This window comes from Ovis aries, chromosome 6, assembly GCF_016772045.2.
Source record: "Ovis aries strain OAR_USU_Benz2616 breed Rambouillet chromosome 6, ARS-UI_Ramb_v3.0, whole genome shotgun sequence".
NCBI classification, from domain to species: Eukaryota; Metazoa; Chordata; class Mammalia; order Artiodactyla; family Bovidae; genus Ovis; species Ovis aries.
The window spans coordinates 117961823-117985946 of record NC_056059.1 but is presented as its reverse complement, the minus strand read 5'-3'; the positions used below and the strand labels follow the sequence as shown (position 1 = coordinate 117985946).

Below are 24124 nucleotides of genomic sequence, written 5' to 3'. Positions count from 1 at the left end.
TGTACCCCAGGCTGCAGCTAGGAGCGTCCTGTGGCCATTGGACCTTGAAATGGGACTGGGTCCAAGTTCAGATGTGCTTTGATTGCAAAATACACCTGAGTTTCCAAGACTTCTTATCAAGAAAGAAAAGCAAACTATCTCGTTAGTAATTTTGTATTGATTACATGTTAAAATGGTGATGTGTTGGGTAAGTACATGTCACTAGGGTTAATTTTACTCTCTAAAAACCTTGTTCAATGTGGCAACCAGAAAAATTTAAATTTCCGTATGTGGCTCACGTTTTATTTCTGTTGGACAGGGCTGGTCTAGTCCAGATTTAAGAGCATAATTGTGTGTTCATTCTGTCAAGCTCAGAAGCTGCTGTTAGAGTGACATTCTACCACTGCTGTTGTCTAGTCTGTGGTCGTGTCTGGACGCTGTGACCCCATGGCCTGCAGCACCCCAGGCTTCCCTGACCTTCACCAACTCCCAGAGCTTGTTCAAACTCGTGTCCATGGAGTCGGTGATGCCATCCAACCATCTCATCCACTGTTGTCCTCTTCTCCTGCCTTCAGTCTTTCCCAGCCTCAGAGGCTTCCAGTGAGTCGGCTCTTCACTTCAGGTGGCCAAAGTAGTGGAGCTTCAGCTTCAGCATCAGTCTTTCCACTGAATATTCAGGGCTGATCTCCTTTAGGATGGACTGGTTTGATCTCCTTGCTGTCCAAGGGACTCTCAAGAGTCTTCTCCAACACCACAGTTCGAAAGCATCAATTCTTCAGCACTCAGCCTTCTTTGTAGTCCAACTCTGACATTCGTACTTGACAGTTGGACATTTTATCAGTGTTACAATGCTATAACATCAATTCCAACCTTAGATGCCTTTGAAATCAGAAAATAATGACACTTATGAATATATTTTATTAACTCAAACATCGTGCAAGGTAGAAGGTAATTATTTGCCTTTATTTTTTAATTCATTTTTATACAAGTTTCTTAGCTATGAAGAAGTCTTTAAGGGACTTCATTTGGAAAATTCCAACTGAGATAAAGATTAGTGTTTGTGTAAATGCCCACCATAAGACGTTGCTGTTTGTGTCTTCACTGGTCATTCGGAATTTTTCTTCACGGTCCTATAGAGAAGAGAAGTCTGCAGGTTAGGCTTCTTAAGGTGCCTCATGCATGAATTTGAGGGGAAGGTACTGTACACATTCAAGGTGCTTAATGTCGCTCAGGTAATGTCTTATGCCAAAGAGCACTGTCTGATTTTTCTAAGTTAAGGTGTGTTTTTAGCCAAAGATGAGGAGGCGTCAACCTTATAAAACATACTTTCATATTTTGTTGTAAATATCAAGTGTTTGATCTGTTACTTTACATGTTTTATTTGTTAGCATCAAAGTGTGTGTTACCCGATCGACACTTTTTTTTTATCATTCCAGTTCTTACTTTACGCTAAGCTGGGCACTGCTCATTTTATTTTCCGGATAAGGAAGCTGAAGCGTAGAGACAGCAGAAGGCTAGTGAGTGGGGGTGGATTCAGGCCCACGTGCAGCCAGGGTCCGCCGAGCGCAGTGGCCCGGGAGACGCACGACGTCTCAGGAGCAAAACAATGCTGCCGATGCACAGGGTGTGTGGGAAGCCCTCACTTACTCATCTGTGAGCTCACAGCCCTGCGGCGAGCGAGCCGCAGCCCCTCTCCTAGAGGAGCTCACGGTCCAGCAGACGGCAGAAGGGCACCCCCACCAACCCTGCACATCCACGCAGTCCTGGAGAAACCCAGGAAACAGGCAGTTTAGTCTTTCCCTGGTTCGAGGGCTTAGTCAAGAATTCTGTTCCTGGCAGGAAGAGAGGGTGTAAGCTGATTAGGGAGACTGACCCTTTGATAGTTCTGTTCTTTGACTATTTGCTCAATTTGCTCGATGAGATGTTCAAGCTTGAAGCTGACTTCATTGACTTTGTCCTTTGCTTGAGTAATGGCTGCATCAAGGTCGTGTTCTCCGACTCGAATATCTAAGTGGACCCGCTGTGACACAGTAAAAGGGAAGAAACGCGCTTTCATGGGGCTCGCTCGTTTCCTGCTTTTCCCTCGTTGTGCCCCCCCCCCCCAGTCCCTCCTTTTCCTCCACCCTGCAACCCCCGCCACCTTTCTGAGAGCAAACACTCCATTCTCGTTCCGCCTCGCCGCCGCTCCATTCCACGTTATCCTCGGGAGTCTTTCACTGTCACAAGCATGCGTTAAGTGGCACCTGCCGCCCTGAAAGGGCAACTGCAGCTTCCTGAGCTGTGTCCTCTAGACTTCCGGGCACATGCCTTTGGCCCTGAGACAGTTTGATTACTCTCAGGAAAAGGTTCTCTACATACTAAATTTCTGATGCCTCCGAACCTTTAGAAAATATCCAATCACCATCTACCGTGTAAGAGTTTCATTGATTGAAATTCCACTATTAATTCACCCTTCAGCCTTCAATTGTTTTCAAGCCTGAATAATCACAGTTCTCTCAACCTTCCCTCCCAGTTCTCATTTTTCAAGCCCTTTAATCAACTTTGTGGCTCTGCTTTGAACCCCTTCCAAGCTCTCCAGCTCCCTCTTTAGTTGCTGTGCTGAGATCTGGGTGCAGGAGTTTAATACGGCCTGGGCATAATGGTTCTGCATATCATTGTCACGCCCGACTAATGCTGACACTGTTCATCTGCAAGGACACAAGGGCATTTACTTACCAGCTTACTGCCTCCGAATGACACAAGCCTTGTAGAATTAGATTGTAAGCAAATGATGTGCTCACCAGGTGAATGTGAAGTAAAATAGAACGCTCCTTGTGGGCCATGTAACCTTGACAATAATACCTAGGATTAAAGATTTCCATAGTTTAAGTTCATTACTCTCTATATTCCATTGAAAAAATAAACCATCCCTATGTAGTCTAGTGAAATTTGTGCAGTTCTTAAAGAAGAAATCACATTACCGATAACATGAAAAATATTCAGTCTTGCTGCCAATCAAAGTACAAACCACAGTTAGATATTCTTTGTTATCAGATTGGCAAAGACTTAAAAGTACCTGGGGTGGGGATAGTATTGGGAAATGCTACCTCTGAACACTGTTTTGAGAATGTACATTGAACAGCCATTTCAGAGAATGGTTTGGTAGCACATATGAAAAGGTAGAGCGTATCTATCCATTGACCCAGCAGGGCTACCTATAGAAGCTTATCCTATGGAAATGCTCAAGTAGACAAAGTTATATGTAAAGCTATTCAGTGTAATGGTAATTATTTTAAAGTTTGCATTTCTGACATAACTAATAGATTTCAGTAGGGACTGATTAAGTTTACGTGAAGACAAATGAAAAATTGCTAGTAAGAGAGACTGTTACAACACCTGTATCTGTACTAAAGGTGTCCACGATATTAGGGGTAGGCCGTATAGGGTCCTATTTTTGTGAAGCATTATTTGTAAAAGTACATGTGCATAGAAGAAGATTATAAAGGTTCCAAATATTCTAAAGATTGCAAGCTATTAGGCAGGTGTTTGTTGGGGACTTTGACTTTTCTGCTTAGTACATTTCTATATTGTTTGATACTTTAAAAACAGTATAGGACTTTCAGTCTGGTACATAAGGAGCTTGGAAGTTGTTGCTTTGTCTTAACAAGTAAAAAGCTGCATGAAAAGAAAGTCAGTTCTTAGATATGTCAGAGAATTGAGGTCCCAGGGCAGGCTACTTCCCTCAAAATTGGAGACATAGACAAATGCAGGCAGTCACAACGTACCAGAGCGAAAGCTTGTGGGGACCAGTACTGGATTCCTTTACCCAGCATATCGTGTCTGGCTTCTAACAGCAACAGAAACACAGTAAGGCATCCAAAAAAGGCGAAAACCATAGTTTGAAGAGACAGAACAAGTGTCAAAACTAGATTCAGATATGGCAGGGATATTGGAATGATCATGTTGGGAATTTAGAAAATCTGTGATTAATATTCTGTGGTCTGTAATGGAAAAAGTAGACAACATGCAAGAACAAATGTGAGGAGAAGGGTTGAAATTCTATGAAAGAATAAAAAAGAAGTGCCAGAAATGAAAAACACTAGCAGAAATGAAGAGTGCCTTTGATGGGCTCGGTGGACTGGACAGGGCTGAGGAAAGACTCTGAGCTTGAGGATACGTCCACAGAAACATTTAAAGCTACAAAGCAGAAAAAGACTGGGAGTGAAACGGAACGATAAACAGGGATCACAGGATGACAGGTGAAGAGGTACCACACCAGCACTGGGCGCACCAGAAGGTGAAGGGAGGAAGTAACGGAACAGACACTGAGGACAGTGATAGCAGGATTTCGAGTCAGCGTCAGACACCGAGCGGCAGAGCTGGGAGCCGCAGAGAGCGCCACGCAGGAGGAGCGCCAATAGAGCCGCCCTGCGGAGAGTCACAGAGGCCACCCGCCAGAGGCGAAGCCTGGGAAGGGCCAGAAAAGGCCCTTCTGGTTAGGGGAGACGAGAGTCGTGCACAAGTGCTCAGAAACCATGCACGCAGGAGAGTAAACATTTCAGGTGTTGAGAGAAAAAAACCCATCAATCTAGAAATGCTGTATCCTGCAAAACTCTCCTTCAAAAGTGATAGAGAAAGCTTTTCTCAAACAAAAGACGAGAGGACTTGTCACCCATAGACCTGCCTCACAAGGGACGATGAAGGCTCTTCAGGCACGAGCATGGCGGTGCTGGTCGGAAACTTGGATGTGCGTGGAAGCTGTAAATGCGTTAGAGGAGGAATAAATGGAGGTGAAATTAAAACTTTTATTTTTCTTGTTAACTGAGTTAGTAGATACTTCTTTCAAAATCATAGCAATGTATTTGATGTTTACAGTTTATGTATAAATGAAATTAGTAACAGCAAAGATGCAAGGGATGGGAGATAGGGATTAGGACTGCTTTGTTCTCATAAGGCACTTGTGCTACCTGTGAAGTGAAAAGTTTTTATTCGGAAGTGGACTTGGATTGGTTGTGAAGGTATATTGCAAGCACTGACAGTTAAAAGAAGTGTAGTTGATAACCAAGAAAAGAGAGGAAATGAATCATAATCAAAACCACAAAAGACAGAAACAGTGGAAAACAAGAATAGGAACAGATAACGAGGGTAGCAACCAGAAACCAGTAATAAACATGATGCTATTAGCCCAGCTGTATCAGTAGTCACTTTGAAAGTCAGTGGTCTAAATGCACCATTTAAAACAGGTTGTCAGAGTGGATTAAAAAAAACAAAAACAACTATCTACGTATTGTCTCTAAGAACCCCCACTTTAACTGTAAAGACACATATAGATTAACAGTTAAGGGACAGAGAAAAATGTATATGTTAACTTTTAGCCAACTTTAATCGAGAGACAGCTGGAGTCATTATGTTAACTTCAGGCAGAGTAGACTTCAAAACAAGGGAAATTACCAGGAATGCTGTGTAACGGAGCACTAGGTAACAATGAAGAGGCCCTCTCTCCAGGAAGACAAACCTTAATGGGTATGCATAACAGAGTGTCAAAATATATGAAGCAAAAACTGATAGAACTGCCAGGATCAATGGAGGAGCTCAGTGTTACAATCAGAGACATTGATCCTCCCATCAGAGGTGGACAGGTCTAGCAGAAGATGAATAAGGACACAGTTGAGCTCAACAGCACTGTCAACCAACTGTATAACCAGTATCCATGGGCTGCTTCATCCAACAAAGCAGAATACACATTCTTTTCAAACTCACATGGAACACTCACCAAGACAGACCACATCCTGGGCCACAAAACACACCTTAACACATTCAAAAGAATAGAAACCATACAGTGTGTGCTCTTAGACCGTAATGAAATTAAAGAAGAAGTCAGTAACTAAAAGATAGCTGGAAAGTCCCCAGACATTTAGAGATTAAACAGCACGCTTCTAAATAGCTCATGAGTCAAGGAAAACATCTCAAGAGAAAAAGTATTTTGAGTTATCAACACGAAGATTCTGGGAAGGTGGTGGTCCAGGAGGCAACAGGAATCTATGTTGAGACAACAGCTATCCTGGGAGGCTCTGATGGAGCTATGTCGGAGCTTTGTCGGCGCTCTGGAGTCTGTTGAAGCCTTGCCACTTCCAGGGGGAAGACTTGGATGGTAAACTGTGGTTGATTTTGGTCAGTTTCAGTTCTCAGACAGTAGCAGCCACTCCCCGCTCCCCCCACCCCTGCCCCAGCCACATGGCTAGCAGCTGTGCAGGTTTTCCTGGGGCAGCCTGCACACATCCTTTAGAAGCCAGGGTAGGCATAACAGACCCTGTCCTCCAAATGTTAGGGACTTTTGAGGTCATTATATAGAAAGGATTCTCAATAAAATTACCAGCAGATTTCTCATCAGAACTTTGGAGAACAGAAGCAGTGGGCAGATATATTCAAAGTGCTTAAAAAAAAAAGCCAATAAGCACAGGAGAAAAAAAGCTCAACTTCACTGGTCCTTAAGGGAATGCAAATCAAAACTACAAAGAGCCTACCTCACACACATTAGAATGGCTGCTGTAAAAGACGGTAAGTGCTGGCAAGAATGTGGAGAAGGTGCAGCCCTTGTGCACTGTTGGTGGGAGTGTAAGACCGTGCGGCCACTGTGGAAGACAGCGTGGTGGTTCCTCAGAAATACGAAAGTAGAATTGCTGCGTGGTCCAGTGACTCTGCTTCTGGATATCTACCCAAAGAATTCAGAGCAGGGTCTCAGAGAGGTATCTGTACACTCATGTTCCCAGCGGCATTGTTCACAACAGCTAAAATGTGGAAGCAACTCAGATGTCCATTCACAGGTGAATGAATAAGCAAAGTGTATGGTATACAATGAAATATTACTCAGCCTTAGGAAGGAAGACAGTTCCTACGTGTGCTACAACATGGATGGATCTTGAGCGCATTATGATAAATGAAGTAAACCAATCATAAGACAAACACTATGTGGGTCAATGTTTTGAGATACTTAGAGTACTTAAAAGCATGGAGTTATTGTTTAATGGATGTAGAGTTTCACTTCCAAGACTGAAGAGTTATGAGGGTGATGATTATACAACATGAATATATTTACTATCGCTGAACCATGTACTAAGTAATTATTAAGGTGAATTTTGTGTATTTTAAAAATCTCAAAAAATATTTGAACTAAAATGAAAATACAACATAATCAAAATCTGCGAGTCACAGTGATAGAAGTATTGAAAGGGGGAATTATAATACTGAGCGCGTGTATTAACAAGAAAGTCCTAAAATGCACTATCATCTAAGCCTAGGAAGCCAGGAAAAAGAAGAGCAAACTAAATCCAAACCAAGCATAAGAGGAGAAATAAGATCCCGCTAATGCAGAAATCATGAGAAACACTGGGCTGGAAGAAACACGAGCTGGAATCAAGATTGCCGGGAGAAATATCAATCACCTCAGATATGTAGATGACACCACCCTTATGGCAGAAAGTGAAGAGGAGCTAAAAAGCCTCTTGATGACAGTGAAAGAGGAGAGTGAAAAAGTTGGCTTAAAGCTCAACATTCAGAAAACGAAGATCATGGCATCCGGTCCCATCACTTCATGGGAAATAGTTGCGGAAACAGTGGAAACAGTGTCAGACTTTATTTTGGGGGGCTCCAAAATCACTGCAGATGGTGACTGCAGCCATGAAATTAAAAGACACTTACTCCTTGGAAGAAAAGTTATGACCAACCTAGATAGCATATTCAAAAGCAGAGACATTACTTTGCCTACTAAGGTCCGCCTAGTCAAGGCTATGGTTTTTCCTATGGTCATGTTTGGATGTGAGAGTTGGACTGTGAAGAAGGCTGAGCGCCGAAGAATTGATGTTTTTGAACTGTGGTGTTGGAGAAGACTCTTGAGAGTCCCTTGGACTGCAAGGAGATCCAACCAGTCCATCCTAAAGGACATCAGCCCTGGGTGTTCTTTGAAAGGATTGATGCTGAAGCTGAAACTCCAGCACTTTGGCCACCTCATGCAAAGAGTTGACTCATTGGAAAAGACTCTGATGCTGGGAGGGACTGGTGGCAGGAGGAGAAGGGGACAACCGAGGATGGGATGGCTGGATGGCATCACAGACTCGATGGATGTGAGTCTGAGTCGAGTTGGTGATGGACAGGGAGGCGTGGCGTGCTGCGATTCATGGGGTCTCAAAGAGTCAGACACGACTGAGCGACTGAACTGAACTGAACGCCGAAATCAATGAAAACAGGAAATAAAGTAGAGAAAACCAAGAAAACAAAAGCTAGTTCTTTGAAAGTATCAGTACAGTCAATAAACCTCTAGCTCAGCTAATGAAGAAAAAAAGAGACCCAAATTAATAATATCAGAAATGAAAGAAGAGTGTTACTACAGGTTTCATGGGCATCAATAGGGTCGTTGAGAAATACTAGGGAACAAGGTCACAGAGGAATACTATGAACCATGCTGTGCCCACAGAGTTGGTAATCTAGATTAAATAGCTCAATTCCTTGAAAGATGCGATTTGTCACCAGTCACACAAAAAGAAATAGACAACCTACACCTAGTAAAGAAATTGAATTGATAATAACTTCCAAGCAGGAAGCCCCAAGCCAGGATGGGTTCACTGGTCAGTTTCACCAAAGATTTAAGTAAGAAATCCAACATATTCTCTGCAATCTTCCAGAAGACAGAGGTAGAGAGAATAGTTTTTGCACTGTTTTCTGGGGCCAACACTAGCCTAATACCAAAGCCTGAGAAAGACACAAAAAAACTATGGACCATTATCTCTCATGGACCTAGACACAAATATACTCAACAAAATATCAGCAAACTGAACCCAGAAATGTATAAAAAGAATTATACACCATGGCCAAGTCAGATTTATTCCTAATATGCAGGGCTAGTTTGGTATTTTTAAATCAATTAATGTAATTCATCACATCAGCAGCTTAAAGAACAGGATATGATCATATCAATAGATGCAAAAAAGGCATTTGACAAAATCCAACATCCATCCATCACGGTAAAAACTCAGCAGACTAAGAGTAGGGGACTTTGTCAGTTTGATTTAAAAATCTACAAAAACCTTACAACTAACATACTTAATAGTGAACAACTAGAGGCTTTCCCACTAAGATCAGAAAGAAGGCTAGCATTTCCCCACTCACTATCCCTTTTCAGCATCACGGTTCAATCCCTAGCTAATTCATTAAGAGAAGAAGAGAAAAAATGATATATAAGTTGGGAAGGAAGAAATGAAGCTGTGTTCACAGATGCCAGGATTGTCTGCAGAAAATTCAAAATAATAAAAAACTTACCAGAACTAATAAATGATTATAGCAAGGTTATAGGATACAACGTTAATATGTTAAGTGAATCAGTTTCTATGTATCTGCAATGGACAAATAGAATGTGAAATCAAAAACAATACCATTTACTTTAGCATCCACCCAAATGAAGTACTTGGATATAAACAAAATATGTGAAAGATACATGAGGAAAATTTTAAAGCCTGATGAAAGATATCAAAGAAGGCAAAACACGTGGAGAGATACTATGTGTTCATGCCAGGAAGACTTAACGTTGTGAAAATCTCAGTTGTTCCCAACTCAATCCGTAGATTCAACAATCCCAGTGAAAATGTCAGCAAGTAATTTTGTGAATATCTACAAGCTGATTGTAAAGTTTCTATGGAGAGGCCAAAGATCCAAAATAGCCAACATGGTACTGAAGAAGAATAAAGGCAGGGGCTTGACACTCTCGATTTCAAGACTTGCTGTAAAGCTGCAATAACCAAGTGGGTGTTGTTGGTGAAAAGCAGAAAGACCAATGAACCAGAACAGGGAGCCCAGAAACACCAGCACAAAAGCGGTAGCTGGTCTTTGACAAGGAGCAAAGGCAGTTCAGTGGGAAAGGGCAGTCTTTCCAACAGATGGTGCTGAAACAATTGGACGTCCACAGGCAAAGAAATGAATGTAGATGCAGGCCTTACACCTTTCACAAAAATTAGCTCAAAGTGGAGCACGTATCCAAAGGCAAAACGAAGACCAGACTAGAAGGTGGCATAGGAGCAAGTCTAGATGACCTTGGGTTTGGTTGCGACTTTTTAGGTACAACACCAAAGGCACGATGCATGCAAGAATTGAGAAGCTGGAATTCATTAAAATTAAACTTCATTAAACATTTAGCATTAATGTTTAAACATTGAATTTCATTAAAATTAAAGCGTTCTGCTTTGCAAAAGAGAGCACCATCTCTCTGTCAAGACGAGCCACAGACTGGGAGAAACTATTTGTAAAAGACATGCCTGATAATGTACTGCTATCTAGAATCTACAAAGAATTCTGAAAACAGCAAGAAAATGAACCAATTAGTTGAAAAATGGGCAAAAGATCTGAATAGACAACACACCAAAGAAGACATACAGATGGCAAATACGCCATATTTGCCATCAAACAAGCGTCACATGTCGTTAGGGACTTGCCGTTTAAAAACAACGACGAGATGCTTCACACCTATGGGAATGGCAAAAATACAACACAACCCACAACACTAAATGCTGGCAAGGATGTAGAGCGACAGGGACTCTCATCATGGCTAGTGGGAACGCAGAATGGCGGAGTCTGCTGGTTTCTTAGAAAACTAGACATGCATTCCCCTACAGACCTGCCATCGTGCTGTTTATTTACCAAAGTGAGGTGGAGACTTACGTCCACACGGAACCGTGCACACACGCTCATGGCACCTTCATTATAATAGCCAAAATTAGGGAGCTGTCGCGATGTCCTGCTGCACGCGAATGCACCAGGCAACCACGGTTTGCATCTTGACAATGGGATAAAATTCAGCGCCGAAAAGAAACGAGATCTCAAGTCATGAAGACATGGAGGCGGCTTGAGTGCGTATCCTAAGTGAAGGGCGCCAGCTTGGGAAGTCTGCCTCCTGTACGGCTCCAGCTATATGACACTCTGAGAAAGGCATAACTATGGAGACAATTAAGAGATTCAGCTCAGTTCAGTTCAGTCGCTCAGTCGAGTCTGACTCTTTGCGACCCCATGAATCGCAGCACACCAGGCCTCCCTGTCCATCACCATCTCCCAGAGTTCACTCAAACTCACGTCCATCGAGTCAGTGATGCCATCCACCCATCTTATCGTCTGTCATCCCTTTTCCTCCTGCCCCCAATCCCTCCCAGCATCAGAGTCTTTTTTCCAATGAGTCAGTTCTTCACATGAGGTGGCCAAAGTACTGGAGTTTCAGCTTCAGCATCATTCCTTCCAAAGAACACCCAGGGCTGATGTCCTTTAGGATGGACTGGTTGGATCTCCTTGCAGTCCAAGGGACTCTCAAGAGTCTTCTCCAACACCACAGTTCAAACACATCAATTCTTCGGTGCTCAGCCGCCTTTGCAGTCCAACTCTCACATCCATACATGACCACAGGAAAAACCATAGCCTTGACTAGATGGACCTTAGTCGGCAAAGTAATGTCTCTGCTTTTGAATATGCTATCTAGGTTGGTCATAACTTTTCTTCCAAGGAGTAAGCGTCTTTTAATTTCATGGCTGCAGTCACCATCGGCAGTGATTTTGGAACCCCAAAAGATAAAGTCTGACAGTATAGTGGTCACCAAAGGTTGGGGGTGGCGCAGGGGGGCGGTGTATGAAGAGACAGTTCCAGAGGATTTGCATGGGAGTGAAACTGCTCCGTGTTGATACAGCGGTGATGGACACATTCGTCACACGTGTAGATGTACGACCCCAAGGATGAACCCTAACATGAACTCCGGGCTTTGGTGAAGAGGATGCCTCCATGCAGCGTGTCCGCTATAACGCTGCGGCAGGCGGTGCTCCTGGTGGGAGAGGAGGGCACGTGGGAATGCGGTGCTTTCTGCAGGATTCTGCTGTGAACCTAAAGCTGCTTGAGAAGACTGTTAAATCACTTCAGGAACGGGTGTATGTTGCACATAGCAAAGTGCACCCAAGATTCTCCTTTTTTAAGTCTTTCCATTTTGATTTGGAGAAAATTAAAGCATCTTGCCATGTACTTCATTTCACTTAACAGATTGTTGATAGGATATTCTGTTAAATCTGCACTCAAAAGTCAGATTTTCCAATTGATTTCTAATTTTTTATGAATAACAGCACTCTTTCCTGAAAAAATATTCAGGGATGATTCATCACCTATTAACTTCAATTTCTGAGCCTCAGTGTCTTGTCAGGGTTCTGCTTCCAATGAATGTTCAAGACAGCAAACATGTTTTGAGTCCCTGTTAGTTTGTCGTGTTGAGGAAAGACATGCTTGAATTTAAACCTCAAGCGGTTTTTCCGCTTGGTGATGACGTGATCTGGTATAGGTCATTTCACCTCTCAGGACCTCAGTTTCCCTTCTACAAAATGGAATAGAAATACTGGATACAGAATAATGGGAAATGGAATATAAAGGCACAGTCTGAGTGATGCGTGTATCTCGTCATCATCTGCCCCAACGGCCTTACCAGCCTGAAAGTCACGGTGCCACAGGAGAGCACATGCGGTCAGGTGAGCACCCGAGAGCACCCTGTACCCGGCACACCCTAAGGGGGTGCTCAGTTCAGTTCAGTCACTCAGACATGTCCAACTCTTTGCAACCCCATGGACTGCAGCACGCCAGGCTTCCCTGCCCATCACCATCTCACGGAGCTGGCTCAGACTCATGTCCATTGAGTCAGTGATGCCATCCAACCATCTCATCCTCTGTCATCCCCTTCTCCTCCTGCCTTCAATCTTTCCCAGCGTCAGGGTCTTTTCCAGTGAGTTAGTTCGTCACATCAGGTGGCCAAAGTATTGGAGTTTCAGCTTCAGCGTCAGTCCTTCCAATGAATAATCAGGACTGATTTTCTTTAGGATTGACTGGTTTGATTTCCTTGCTGTCCAAGGGACTCTCAAGAGTTTTCTCCAGCACAGTTCAAAAGCATCAATTCTTTGGCACTCAGCATTTTTTATGGTCCAACTCTCAATCCATACATGACTACTGGAAAAACCAAAGCTTTGACTAGATGGACCTTTGTCAGCCAAGTAATGTCTCTGCTTTTTAATATGCTGTCTAGGTTGGTCATAGCTTTTCTTCCAAGGAGCAAGCGTCTTAATTTCATGGCTGCAGTTACCACCTGCAGTGATTTTGGAGCCCAAGAAAAGAAAAGTCTGTCACTGTTTCCATTGTTTCCCCATCTATTTGCCATGAAGTGATGGGACCAGATGCCGTGATCTTAGTTTTCTGAATGTTGAATTTTGAACCAATGTTTTTGCTCTCCTCTTTCACTTTCATCAAGAGGCTCTTTAGTGGTTCTTTGCTTTCTGCCATAAGGGTGGTGTCATCTGTGTATCTGAGGTTATTGATATTTCTCCCAGCAATCTTGATTCCAGCTTGTGCTTCATTCAGCCCAGCATTTCACATGATGTACTCTGCATAGAAGTTAAATGAGCAGGGTGACAATATACAGCCTTGACATACTCCTTTCCTGATTTGGAACCAGTCTGTTGTTACATGTCTAGTTCTAACTGTTGCTTCTTGACCTGCATACAGATTTCTCAGGAGGCAGGTAAGGTGGTCTAGTATTCCCATCTCTTGAAGAATTTTCCAGTTTGTTGTGACCCACACAGTCAAAGGCTTTGGCATAGTCAATAAAGTAGAAATAGATGTTTTCTGGAACTCTCTTACTTTTTCGATGACCCAACAGATGTTGGGGATTTGATCTCTGGTTCCTCTGCCCTTTCTAAATCCAGCTTGAACACCTGGAAGTTCATGGTTCACGTATTGCTGAAGCCTGGCTTGGAGAATTTTGAGCGTTACTTTGCTAGCGTGTGAGATAAGTGCAATTGTGTGGTGGTTTGAGCATTCTTTGGCATTGCCTTTCTTTGGAATTGGAATGAAAACTGACCTTTTCTAGTCCTGTGGCCACTGCTGAGTTTTCCAAATGTGCTGGCACATTGAGTGCAGCACTTTCACAGGATCATCTTTTAGGGGGTGCTAGCACAGAGAAGGCAGTGGCACCCACTCCAGTACTCTTGCCTGGCAAATCCCATGGGTGGAGGAGCCTGGTAGGCTGCAGTCCATGGGGTCACTAGGAGTTGGACACAACTGAGTGACTTCCCTTTCACTTTTCACTTTCATACATTGGAGAAGGAAATGGCAACCCACTCCAGTGTTCTTGCCTAGAGAATCCCAGGGACGGGGGAGCCTGGTGGGCTGCTGTCTGTGGGGTCACACAGAGTCAGACACGACTGAAGCGACTCAGAATCAGCAGCATGTGAGAAATACTAAAGCCGGATCTGTGTCTGGTCCTCATACTGCCCGATGGAGAGAGCCTTCCTGACCACCAGGGCTTTGCAGTAAGGGTTTTCTCTCCTGTGAAGTGAAATCGCTCAGTCGTGTCAGACTCTTTGCGACCCCATGGACTGTAGCCTCCCAGGCTCCTCTGTCCACGGGACTCTCCAGGCAGCAGCACTGGAGGGGGTTGCCATTTTCCTTCTCCAGGGGCTCTTCCCGACCCAGGGATCGAACTCGGGTCTCCCACATTCCAGGCATTTCTCTCCTAGGCCATGCCAAATGTGGAACTATTGGTGGCGCTAGTGGTGAAGAGCCCGCCTGCCATTGCAGGGTAGGCAGGAGACTCGGGTTCGATTCCTGGGTCGGGAAGATCCTCAGGTGAAGGGGATGGCAACCCACTCTAGTATTCTTGGCAGGAAAACCCCATGGGCAGAGGGACCTGGTGAGCTATGGTCTGTGCGGTTGCAGAGTCAGATACGACTGAGCATCTAAGCAGCACGAAAAATGACAGAAAAGGACAGCAGAGATTTGTGTTTTGGTTTAACTGGGCAGGAAGTGAAGGAGGGGGGTATCAGGTGGAGAAGGCAGCTGTGCTAGAACTGGGAGAATGGACCCAGGGGAACTCTCGTCACAGGGTGCCCAGGGCACCAGGAGAAGGCTGCTACAGCCGGCAGGAGTCGGGTGTCCAGCGGTCCAGCGGGACTGAATCTCCCAGTCTCCACGTGCGTGGGGGCGTCACAGGCCTGGCTTGAGCACAGCTCTCCTGAGGACTGGAGCCTGGGCCCGTCCGTGTCAAGTGCCCTCCTCCTCTTGCCCATCTGTTCTGCGGGGCCCTGCTCCACCACTAACCTGCCACCCCGTGAGCGCATTCCCAAGATGAATCCAAGGGGAAGTGCCTCCCACAACCCCGCTGGAATTATCGGAAGGGCAGGCCACAGTGCTGGGCCTTGGGCTGGCCTGGTGGGGAACGTCTGCTGCGCTGTGGGACCGGGAGAAGACGGGGGCTTAAAGCAGTGAGGCAGCTGCTCGAGAGCCAACCTGTAGGTGGCCGTCTGCAGTGACACCTGGCCCTGACCCCAAGGCCCACCTTCTTCCCTTTCGACCTTGGTGCCTTTTCTCCCCTGCCGACTCCCAGCAAGGAAGCGCCCTAGGAGGCGAGACAGACGCAGAGGCTGCCACGTCCCTGCAGAGACCCCGCCGGATGGGAGGGGGGACGGGTGGCCTGAGTGGTCCTTGTGTCTGGGTGAGGCTGCAGCTCCTGCAAGACCAGAGGCACATGCGGCCTGTGGGTTCCTTCTGCCCGGCAAGAGTGGCAGAACCTCAGGTCCATGAGCGTGGGGCCCACCCTCTGTATTGCCTTGAGCTTCCACTTTGAATAGTCCCTGCTGCTCAGCTCGACTGTGGGCACGTCCCGCGTTTTGGTGTGGTGCTTTGTCAGGATCACACTCATTAAAAATGAAATGCTAGGTGTTGAGCACGTACAATTTCAGTAACAAGACAGAAAGTGTGTTTTACCTCATCGCTGTAAGTTGTGACGGTCACAAACATTCCCAGACCAGGAGCAGATTCAAGGAAGTCGTGTCTGCCTAAGTCCCATTGTTGTATCTTGAAACTCCCTGTTTCAAAGATATGACATTTATTAAAAAATAATTTAATAGTTATACATGATTACTGAGAAACAAAGTTTTCAAACTATCCAAATCAGAAAAATGCTGCTATTTTGAACAGCTTAGTCATGTACAGATGTGAGAGTTGGACCATAAAGAAGGCTGAGCGCCAAAGAATTGATGCCTTTGAACTGTGGTGCTGCAGGAGACTCTTGAGAGTCCCTTGGGCTGCAAGGAGATCCAGCCAGTCCATCCTAAAGGAGATCAGTCCTGAGTGTTCATTGGAAGGACTGATGCTGAAGCTGAAGCTCCAGTACTTTGGCCACCTGATGCGAAGAGCTGACTCACTGGAAAAGACCCTGATGCTGGGAAAGATTGAAGGTGGGGATAGAAGGGTGTGGCAGAGGTTAAGATGGTTGGATGGCATCACCGACTCAGTGGACATGCATTTGAACAAGCTCCAGGAGATAATGAAGGACAGGGAAGCCTGGCGTGCTGAAGTCCATGGGGTCACAGAGTCAGACACAACTGAGCGACTGAACAGCAACTTATCTTAGTGATCAGCTCTTGCAGAGGTGTCGGAAGATTCTGGAATGTAGAGTTTTGGGTGCGGTTCTCATCGTTGTTCACCAGTCACTTCGCCACTGCACACCTCAGCATTGCATCTCTCCGAGGTCTGCTGAGAAAAATGAGCCCACAGAAGCTTTGCCCCTGAAGGGTGACTGTCCTGTGGCAGGACCGCCCCTTGCGGACGGGCCTCCTGCCTCTGCCCTCCTCCTGTAGCTTCGCCTACCTGCTTCTGGCGCAGTGTCGGAGGAGACTTGCCTGACTTCCCCACAGGTTCCGTGCACGTCCCCACGCCCCTGCCCTGCCACTTGCTTCCTCTCACAGCACACGTGGCGTCTTCGACGCTCTGCGTCTCCTTGCTGTCTGTCCTCTGTGAGGACGAGGACGCTGCCCATGCTGCTCGTCCGCCCTCAGCTCCTCCAGCCGCTGTCACGCCCTTGAAGGGAGCTGCTCACCGTGCAGCTGTCGGCTGACCCCCTGGCTCTAAAGGACAGCTGACCCCCAGCAGCATGGGGTTGAGCCATGCAGGGCAGCTTGCGTTCTCTGCGGGATTTCTTCAGTGCAGGAGACGCTACATTGCTGCATGACTCGCGGCTCCTGAACCTGGGGCTGTGGACGCGCAGACGTGGGGGGCCCCCTGCAGGTTACGCGTCACTTTCTAACTGCTTGGAGGGCCAGCGCCCCGCCAGCGCTGTAAAGGGCCGTGTCCTCTTTGAAGGGGAGGGTTACAGAGAGTCAGGAGCAGGAGGAAGCAATCTTTAATCTGTGCATGGGGTGTTCTGGGCACCCTCTCTGAGCAGCCTGTGCTTGCCACAAACCAGAACAAACACAGCAAAACCTTTGCAAACCCAACCATGGTGTGGGAAACACCCGGGTTTCAGGTTGGCCTCTGAGCAGCGCACGAGCAGGGCAGGCCCGGAAAGTGGTAGAGAGCCTCCAGAGACTGACGTCGGGGTGTGTCACACGAATCGAAGTGGGCTGTGGGCGTTTAGCAGCTCGGTCGTGTCCGACTCTCTGTGACCCTGTGGACTGTAGCCCTCCAGGCTCCTCTGTCCGTGGGCTTCTCCAGGCAAGAATAGTGGAGTGGGTTGCCATTTCCTCCTCCAGGGCATCTTCCCAGCCTAGGGGCTGAACCCCTGTCTCTCCAGCTCCTGCACTGGGAGCCAGGTTCTTTACCACTAGTGCCGCCTGAGAAGCCGTAAATGGGTTGACCACTGGCTAACATAAAATGTCTAAATAGGAACCAATATCATAGCATAATACTCAAAGCGTCTAGGGTACAAAATTATATACCGTACGAAGAACTGAGAGAACTCCAGCTTGCATGAGAAAAGACGGCTCATAGACCCGGCATCAAAATGACGCAGAGTTGAAATTATCTGACAAGAGTTTTAAAGTCAGCATGAAAACACATCCGTGAGCTTGAACACCCTTAAATGGAAAAGTAGGGAGTCTCAGAAAAAGAGCAGAGACATAAAGGGAAAAAAGGAACCTTAGAAAAAGCACAGTATCTGCAAGTGAATGGACTCAGTAAAAGAGAGATGAGAGGGAAGACTTGGCGAGCTTGAAACTAGATCAATGAAATAATCAAATCTGGTCAATGGATAGAGAAGACATGGGGACAGAGAAGAACCTCAAACGAGCCCATGAGCCCTCGGGGCAAGAGCTGAAGGTCTAGGATTTGTGAGTCGGGAGGAGAGGAGAGAGTGAGGGGCTGAGTGAACACATGAGAAGTGAGGGTGAGCGACTCCCCAAACCGGGTGAGAGACGCCCACAGACTCAAGAGGCTAAACAACCCTGCAAGGCCAGACTTCCCAGATTCACCACCAGACATGGCAAGATTAAACTTCTTAGGACCAAAGGAAAAAAAAAAAAAGACCTATGGAAAATAGCCAGAGAGAAACTTCATTGCTGAGGGAAAACGACCTGAGTAACAGCAGGCCTCTCATCAGAACATGGAAGCCAGAAGGAAGGGGCACGTTTCCAAGTGCTGAAAGGAGAGGAAATTGTCAAACAATTCTATTCCCACCAAAGATACCTTCAGAATGAAGGCAGAGTATTCCTAAGGTCAAGGAAAACTGGGAAGACTTTTCACTAGAACACCTGCTGTAAAAAGATTGCTAAAGGAACTTCTTAAAACAGAGACAATAGTAAGAGAATTTGGAATAGCAGGAATGAAGGAGGAAAAACGGGCAGGTCAACCCCAGGGAAGGGAAACCACAATAGAATTTTCTCTTCCGTGTTAAAAAAAAAAAAAAAGTTATTTGACAGTTGAAGGGAGATAGGTTAAAAGTAAAAGGATAAAAAAGATGTATCATTGCAACAATCAAAAGAAAGCTCGTGTGGCTCCATAAATACCAAATAAAGAAGACCCCACAGCAAAGAGAGTCACCAAGGACACAGAGGGGCCTTATGCGATGGCAAAGGGGCCAGTTCAGTACGAAGACAACCATCCTAAACGCATCAAAATAACCTGAAGCAAAACCGCTGAAAGAGGCGTGGACAAGTCCACCGCTCCCTGAGGGCCGCCCGCACTCCTCGGCGTGGTGGGGCTGCTGGCCGCGGAGGAGCTGACTCGCACCGCCGCTGTGCCTGCTTGGCGTCCCCGCGCGTCTCCCCGGACGGCAGGGTACACACTGCGCTTCAGGTGTGCACGGGCGTCTCACCAAGCTGGGCAACAAAGCCCCGAGCCTGCCCCGGCGCCTTTGCTGAAGCTGCTGAGTGCTCCTGGAGGAGCGCACGGCCAGGCAGGTGGCTTTCCTGGCCCCCGGGCACCTGGAAACGTCTGCCTCGTGGTTCCCGTCCTCCCAGAGGACCAGGGCGCCTGGGTCTCCTGGGGGCCTCCTTCCGTGCCTCCCACCTCGCCCACACGGACCCGCTTTCACCAGGAGCACCCTGGCCCCTGGCTGCCCGCCCCCCCCCCGCCGCCTGCCCCTGGGCCCGTCAGCAGCCGCCCTCCTGCCCCCCAGGGCCCTGCTGTGGCCACCGTTCCCACACTCGCCACCCATGCTCGTCCTGTCTGCGAGCCGCCCCCACCCCGGGCCTGGAGGCACGCCGTGTCCTCTTCTGCAGGCCCCCTGCCTGCTGCAGAGGGAGGTCGAAGCTTGGTGAGGTCTGTGGGGTGACTGGAAGTCTGTCCTGAATGTTCATTGGAAGGACTGATGCTGAAGCTGAAACTCCAATACTCTGGCCGCCTGGTGTGAAGAGCTGACTCATTTGAGAAGAGCCTGATGCTGGGAAAGACTGAAGGCGGCAGGAGAAGGGGACGACAGAGGATGAGATGGCTGGATGGCATCACCGACTCGATGGATGAGTTTGAGCAAGCTCTGGGAGTTGGTGATGGACAGGGAGGCCTGGCTTGCTGCAGTCCGTGGGGTCTCAAAAAGTCGGACACGACTGAGCGACTGAACTGAACTGAACTGGACGTGTCCCTGGTACGTGTTGAGGGAAGGACTCTGAGCGGCCGTGAGCCCACGGCCCGGGGTTCCTGGCCCCGGGAGGCGTCATGCCCCGCGGCCGCCGCCAGGTGGCAGGAGAGCAGCACCGCTGGGGGGCGCGCGGAGCCGGCCGCCTCGATGACCAGCCCCCTGCGGTGTGACGACCCAGCGACCGTGGGCACACGGCTTAATGCAGAGCGTAACACATGGTGAGCCTGACGCAAGCCCTCGATGAACTATTCCTTAGTTGTTGGGCTTTTCACATGCGGTGTTTCCTGTCAACTCCCATTAGGTTCTGCAACTCTGCAAAGTCGGTACAATAATACCCACGTTTACAGCGGAGGAGGGCGTGAGCTGAAGAGCTTACTGACTTATCAACGCCCTCCAGCCCGCAACAGGAGCGTGTGCGCTCAATCACTGCATCGTGCCCGACTCTGAGACTCCATGGACTGTAGCCCACCAGGCTGCTCCATTCATGGGATTTGCCAGGCAAGAATTCTAGAGTGGGGTGCAATGCCCTTCTCCAGGGGATCTTCCTGACCCAAGGATCAAACTTGACTCTCCTGTATTGACATGTGCGTTCTTTACCACTGAGCCCCCAGGGAAGCCCTGAAAACGAGGGAAACCGGCACAGGCTGATTCTCTCAGGCTCGGCCCTGGTCTCACGCCTCCTGGCCCCAGCCGTGTGGCGCGTGCTAACCCCGCCTGCAGACCTGCACTGACCTTGCCCTCCAGGCGCCCCTCCTCCTGGAGCTCTAGTCAGCGGCCCTGGCGGGGAGCCAGGCTGCCCTCCCCCACACCCCACCCCACCCCCGCCAAGGTACGCCTGCTGAGGCTCTCAGCTCCCCCTCCCCGCCCCAAGGCAGCTGTGTCTTCTGCTCCAGACTCAAGTCCTGGAGGCTGGCACCCAGGGCCATTTGAGCTGGACAAGTGAGACGCAGCCGTGGTGGGAATTTCAGAAAGTAAAAGCCCCCACCACAGGCTTCTGGTGCTCAGTTTTACCCTTCTAGCCTTTCCCCACGGGGACACACAGTATATTTCGTAAAAAATGAGGTCATACTGCACAACTCTGATTTGATTTTTCCACCAGCTTTTTGCAGCCATCCTTGTATGTCCTTAAATGCTCTTCTGTAGCTTGACTGAGGTCTGTTCAGAGAGCTGAAGAGAGAACCATGTCATGTCCAGCGCTGAGCCCAGAGCTCTGCAGACAGGAACTGGCCCCACCGTGTCGGGGGGCAGGGCTGCAGCCAGGATGGCTGCTGTGCGGGGTTGCTCAGACCAGCCGTCCACGCAGCCCGGGAGCAGCCTGGCCCGAAGGCAGGTGCTTTCGAGGTCACCGAGGACGCAGAGCGGCCCTTTCCAGGTGCCCCAGGCTCCCGGGTGCCTTGGCTTCCTTCCAGCCTGTGAAGCTGGCTGAGGTTCTTTCTGTGCAGAGGGAGGGGGGGAGCCCCAGGCCGCTGACACCAGGCGGAGGCGCCCCACGCCCCGTCGGGCCCAGCCAACCAGCAGTCACCACCAAGTCTGCGGCCAGGTCCCAGCCAGCCTCCAGACGCCCGGTGCCCCTCAGCACCACGCCCAGCCCTCCGACCCGTGAAGACGCAGCGTGTTGTGCCTGTTCTCCGTCCCCTGCGTGTCCCCCCGTGAGTGCACTCAGCCTGCGTGCAGGGGCCTCCCGTGCGGCCCAGGTGCCCACCGCCCCGTCGCTGCCGTGCAGTGTCCTGTCCCGTGAACGGATGACTGACTCTCCCCCTCGCCAGCCTGGGCACTCCAGGGACCTGGTGTGGGCCCTTTCGTGTCGCGCTGCTCTTAAGGATCTCCTGAGCGCCTGTGCGTTTCTGTTGGGCGAGTCCTGCGTGTACCAGATCCAGGCTGGGCGTGTGTTCATCTTCTGGGGGCGCCACGTGTGTCGGGGTGAGGGCTAGGCCTGGAGCCGGGGGCCTACACCTGTCGGCACCCCAGCTACTTCCTGTTTTCTGACCCGTGGGTGTGCAGCCGCGTCTAGGGCCGGGCTTTGAGTCGCCCGCCGGGCGTGGACTCAGAGCCTTTCTGCCCGCCCCTGGCCATTCCAGGCCTCCTCCCCTGACCGCGGGACAGTCCTCTGTGCTGGCCCCTTGGGAGCAGAGGCGTGGTCTTCCTCGCACACCCGCTCTGCTGGCAGAATCACGGTGTTCCCAGGAGAGGCCGGGGGAGCAGAGAGCTTCTCTGGGACCTGGGTCCTCGGATCCCTGGCGTCTGGAGGGGCCTGAGGCAGGTGGGCACTGCAGCCCACACGGCACAAAACCCTGGCCCCAGAGGCTTGTTTGGAAACTTCAGTCGAACCTGTCGTGTCCCTTTGCTCTGCTTCTCTTAGCTCTTCTTCAGTTCGGTTCAGTTCAGTCGCTCAGGCGTGTCCGACTCTTTGGGACCCCATGAACCGCAGCCTGCCAGGCCTCCCTGTCCATCACCACCTCCCGGAGTTCACTCAGACTCGCGTCCACTGAGTCAGTGATGCCGTCCAGCGATGCTCTTTAAAAACAAGCTCTAGGTTTTTTGATGAACTTGGGCAGCAAGGTGTCTCGGGGGAGGGAGAGGAGAGGGACGAGGGACTCCAGGAGCACCAGCTCCGTGGCCGCCGGACAGGCAGTGTGGCCACCTGCTTGCTGGTCCCCACGGACACTTTAAAGCGGGCTGTGAGTTTCTACAAAGGCAGGCGCCAAGCGAGGGGAGAGGTGCCATGCAGCGCAGTGACCACGTGCGGGAGAATTCGTTAAAAGGAAAGCAAGGCGGGAACTCCTTGGAGGTCCAGCCCTTAGGCCTCCACTTCCACCGTCGGGGGCAGTCCTTGGTCGAGGAACAAAGACCCTGCGTGCCCCGTGGCCCGGCCAAGAAAAGAGAATTAGAATTCAGAAGCGCTGAAGTCTGGGTCCTGGTCGCTCCCTTCTGAAATGTCCCTGGACGTGACTCTGGCCCTGGGCCAGCTCCTGGGGTTCTTCAGCTTCTTTCCTCCAAGTGCAAAGCTTCCCGGAGACCAGGAGGTGGAGGAGGAGGGAGTCGAGGAGGAGGAGGAGGACCGTCACTCCTCACTGCACGGGAGCGTGAGGCCTGGGAGCCTCTGAAGCCTCGCCCCTGCCCAAGCCAAGGACTCAAGCACAAGTGATTCATTACAGGGGTGCCTGCCCCGGAGAGAGAGAGAGGCCAGGTGGGGGGAGCGAGCAGGTGAGGCCCGGGCTCGGAGCTCAGGAACCTGAGCCAGAGCCCCCACCACTGAGAGGACACCGGGGGTGTGGGCGGCTCTCAGACCCTGCACCCCACACCGGGGGTGCTCTGAGCCTTTTCCCTTTTAACGTTCAACACAGGAATTCCAGGCTCTTCTCAGAAATTTCCTCCCTTTCAGGGAGGGGTTGGAGCCAGAGTCGAGGCCACCCTGCTTCCCAGGAAGCTTCTGACAGACCCTGGGAGGCCAAGCTGGCCAGGTTGGAGACAGAGTCCAGGAGGGTGGGAGGAAGCCCGTGCGCACACCTGTGGCTGTCGGGCCTGCCAGCTGCTCCAGCTCACAGGTGAGGAGACGGGGCTCAGAGTCAACAAACATCAGCGACAGAGTCACCGCCTGCGCACCGCTGCCCGCCTGCAGTGCCCTTCGCGGCCTCCCCTGGGCACCTGGCTGCTGACTGCCCAGATGCCCTGTGGCCTATTTTAGCCCCAGCAGCAAAACTCACTTTGAGGTCTGGATCTGACCAGATGGCCCCGAGGCCACCTGTCTTCGGCGTCTGGAAGGTGTGTTGCCCTGGACCCTTTGGAACTGCAAGTTGGTGGGAGAGAAGGCAGAGCTGCCGCGGGCTCTTCCTGGCCACGGGGTGTCTTGACGTGTTCTCAGGTCCCCACAGATCCCCAGAAAGTCTTAACATCTGTTTTCCCACTTTGGTGATCTAAGTATTAATTATAGCGTGTTCTTGGTTGGCACTTCGTAACCGAGTAGGACCTGATCCGTGCGCTTATGATCCAGTGTCGCTGAGCAAAAGTCAGGATGTGACAGGCAGCAAAGGTTTGGCGCTAGGTCAGCGAGGCAGCGAGTGGAGACAGTCGTCTGCGGAGCAGGCAGCCTCACCACGCAGAGCCCGCTGCGGTCGGGAATGGATGCACACGGCCAGCAGACGGCTGAGGTAGACGAAGGGGCTTGCAACACAAAAGCACAGTAAAAGTGCAGCAAAGTTTGTTATAAAAGGGATTTTTAAGGGAGACGTCTTAAGAATTGTGTCTGGGGGTATGCTGTTATAC

General features: G+C 49.3%; 1 protein-coding gene across 1 annotated transcript; it reads right to left on the bottom strand.

Moving 5' to 3' along the window:
• Positions 1 to 148: 148 nt before the first annotated feature.
• LOC101105412 (transmembrane emp24 domain-containing protein 11) lies at positions 149 to 19833 on the bottom strand. Its single transcript, XM_015096676.4, has 4 exons — positions 15775 to 19833; positions 2695 to 2820; positions 1853 to 1999; positions 149 to 1109 (listed from the first exon to the last, which is right to left on the bottom strand). Exons 1-4 carry the CDS (start codon positions 15805 to 15807, stop codon positions 960 to 962), a joined length of 456 nt encoding a protein of 151 aa, XP_014952162.1. The 5' UTR covers positions 15808 to 19833; the 3' UTR covers positions 149 to 959.
• Between the last annotated feature and the right edge of the window lie 4291 nt (positions 19834 to 24124).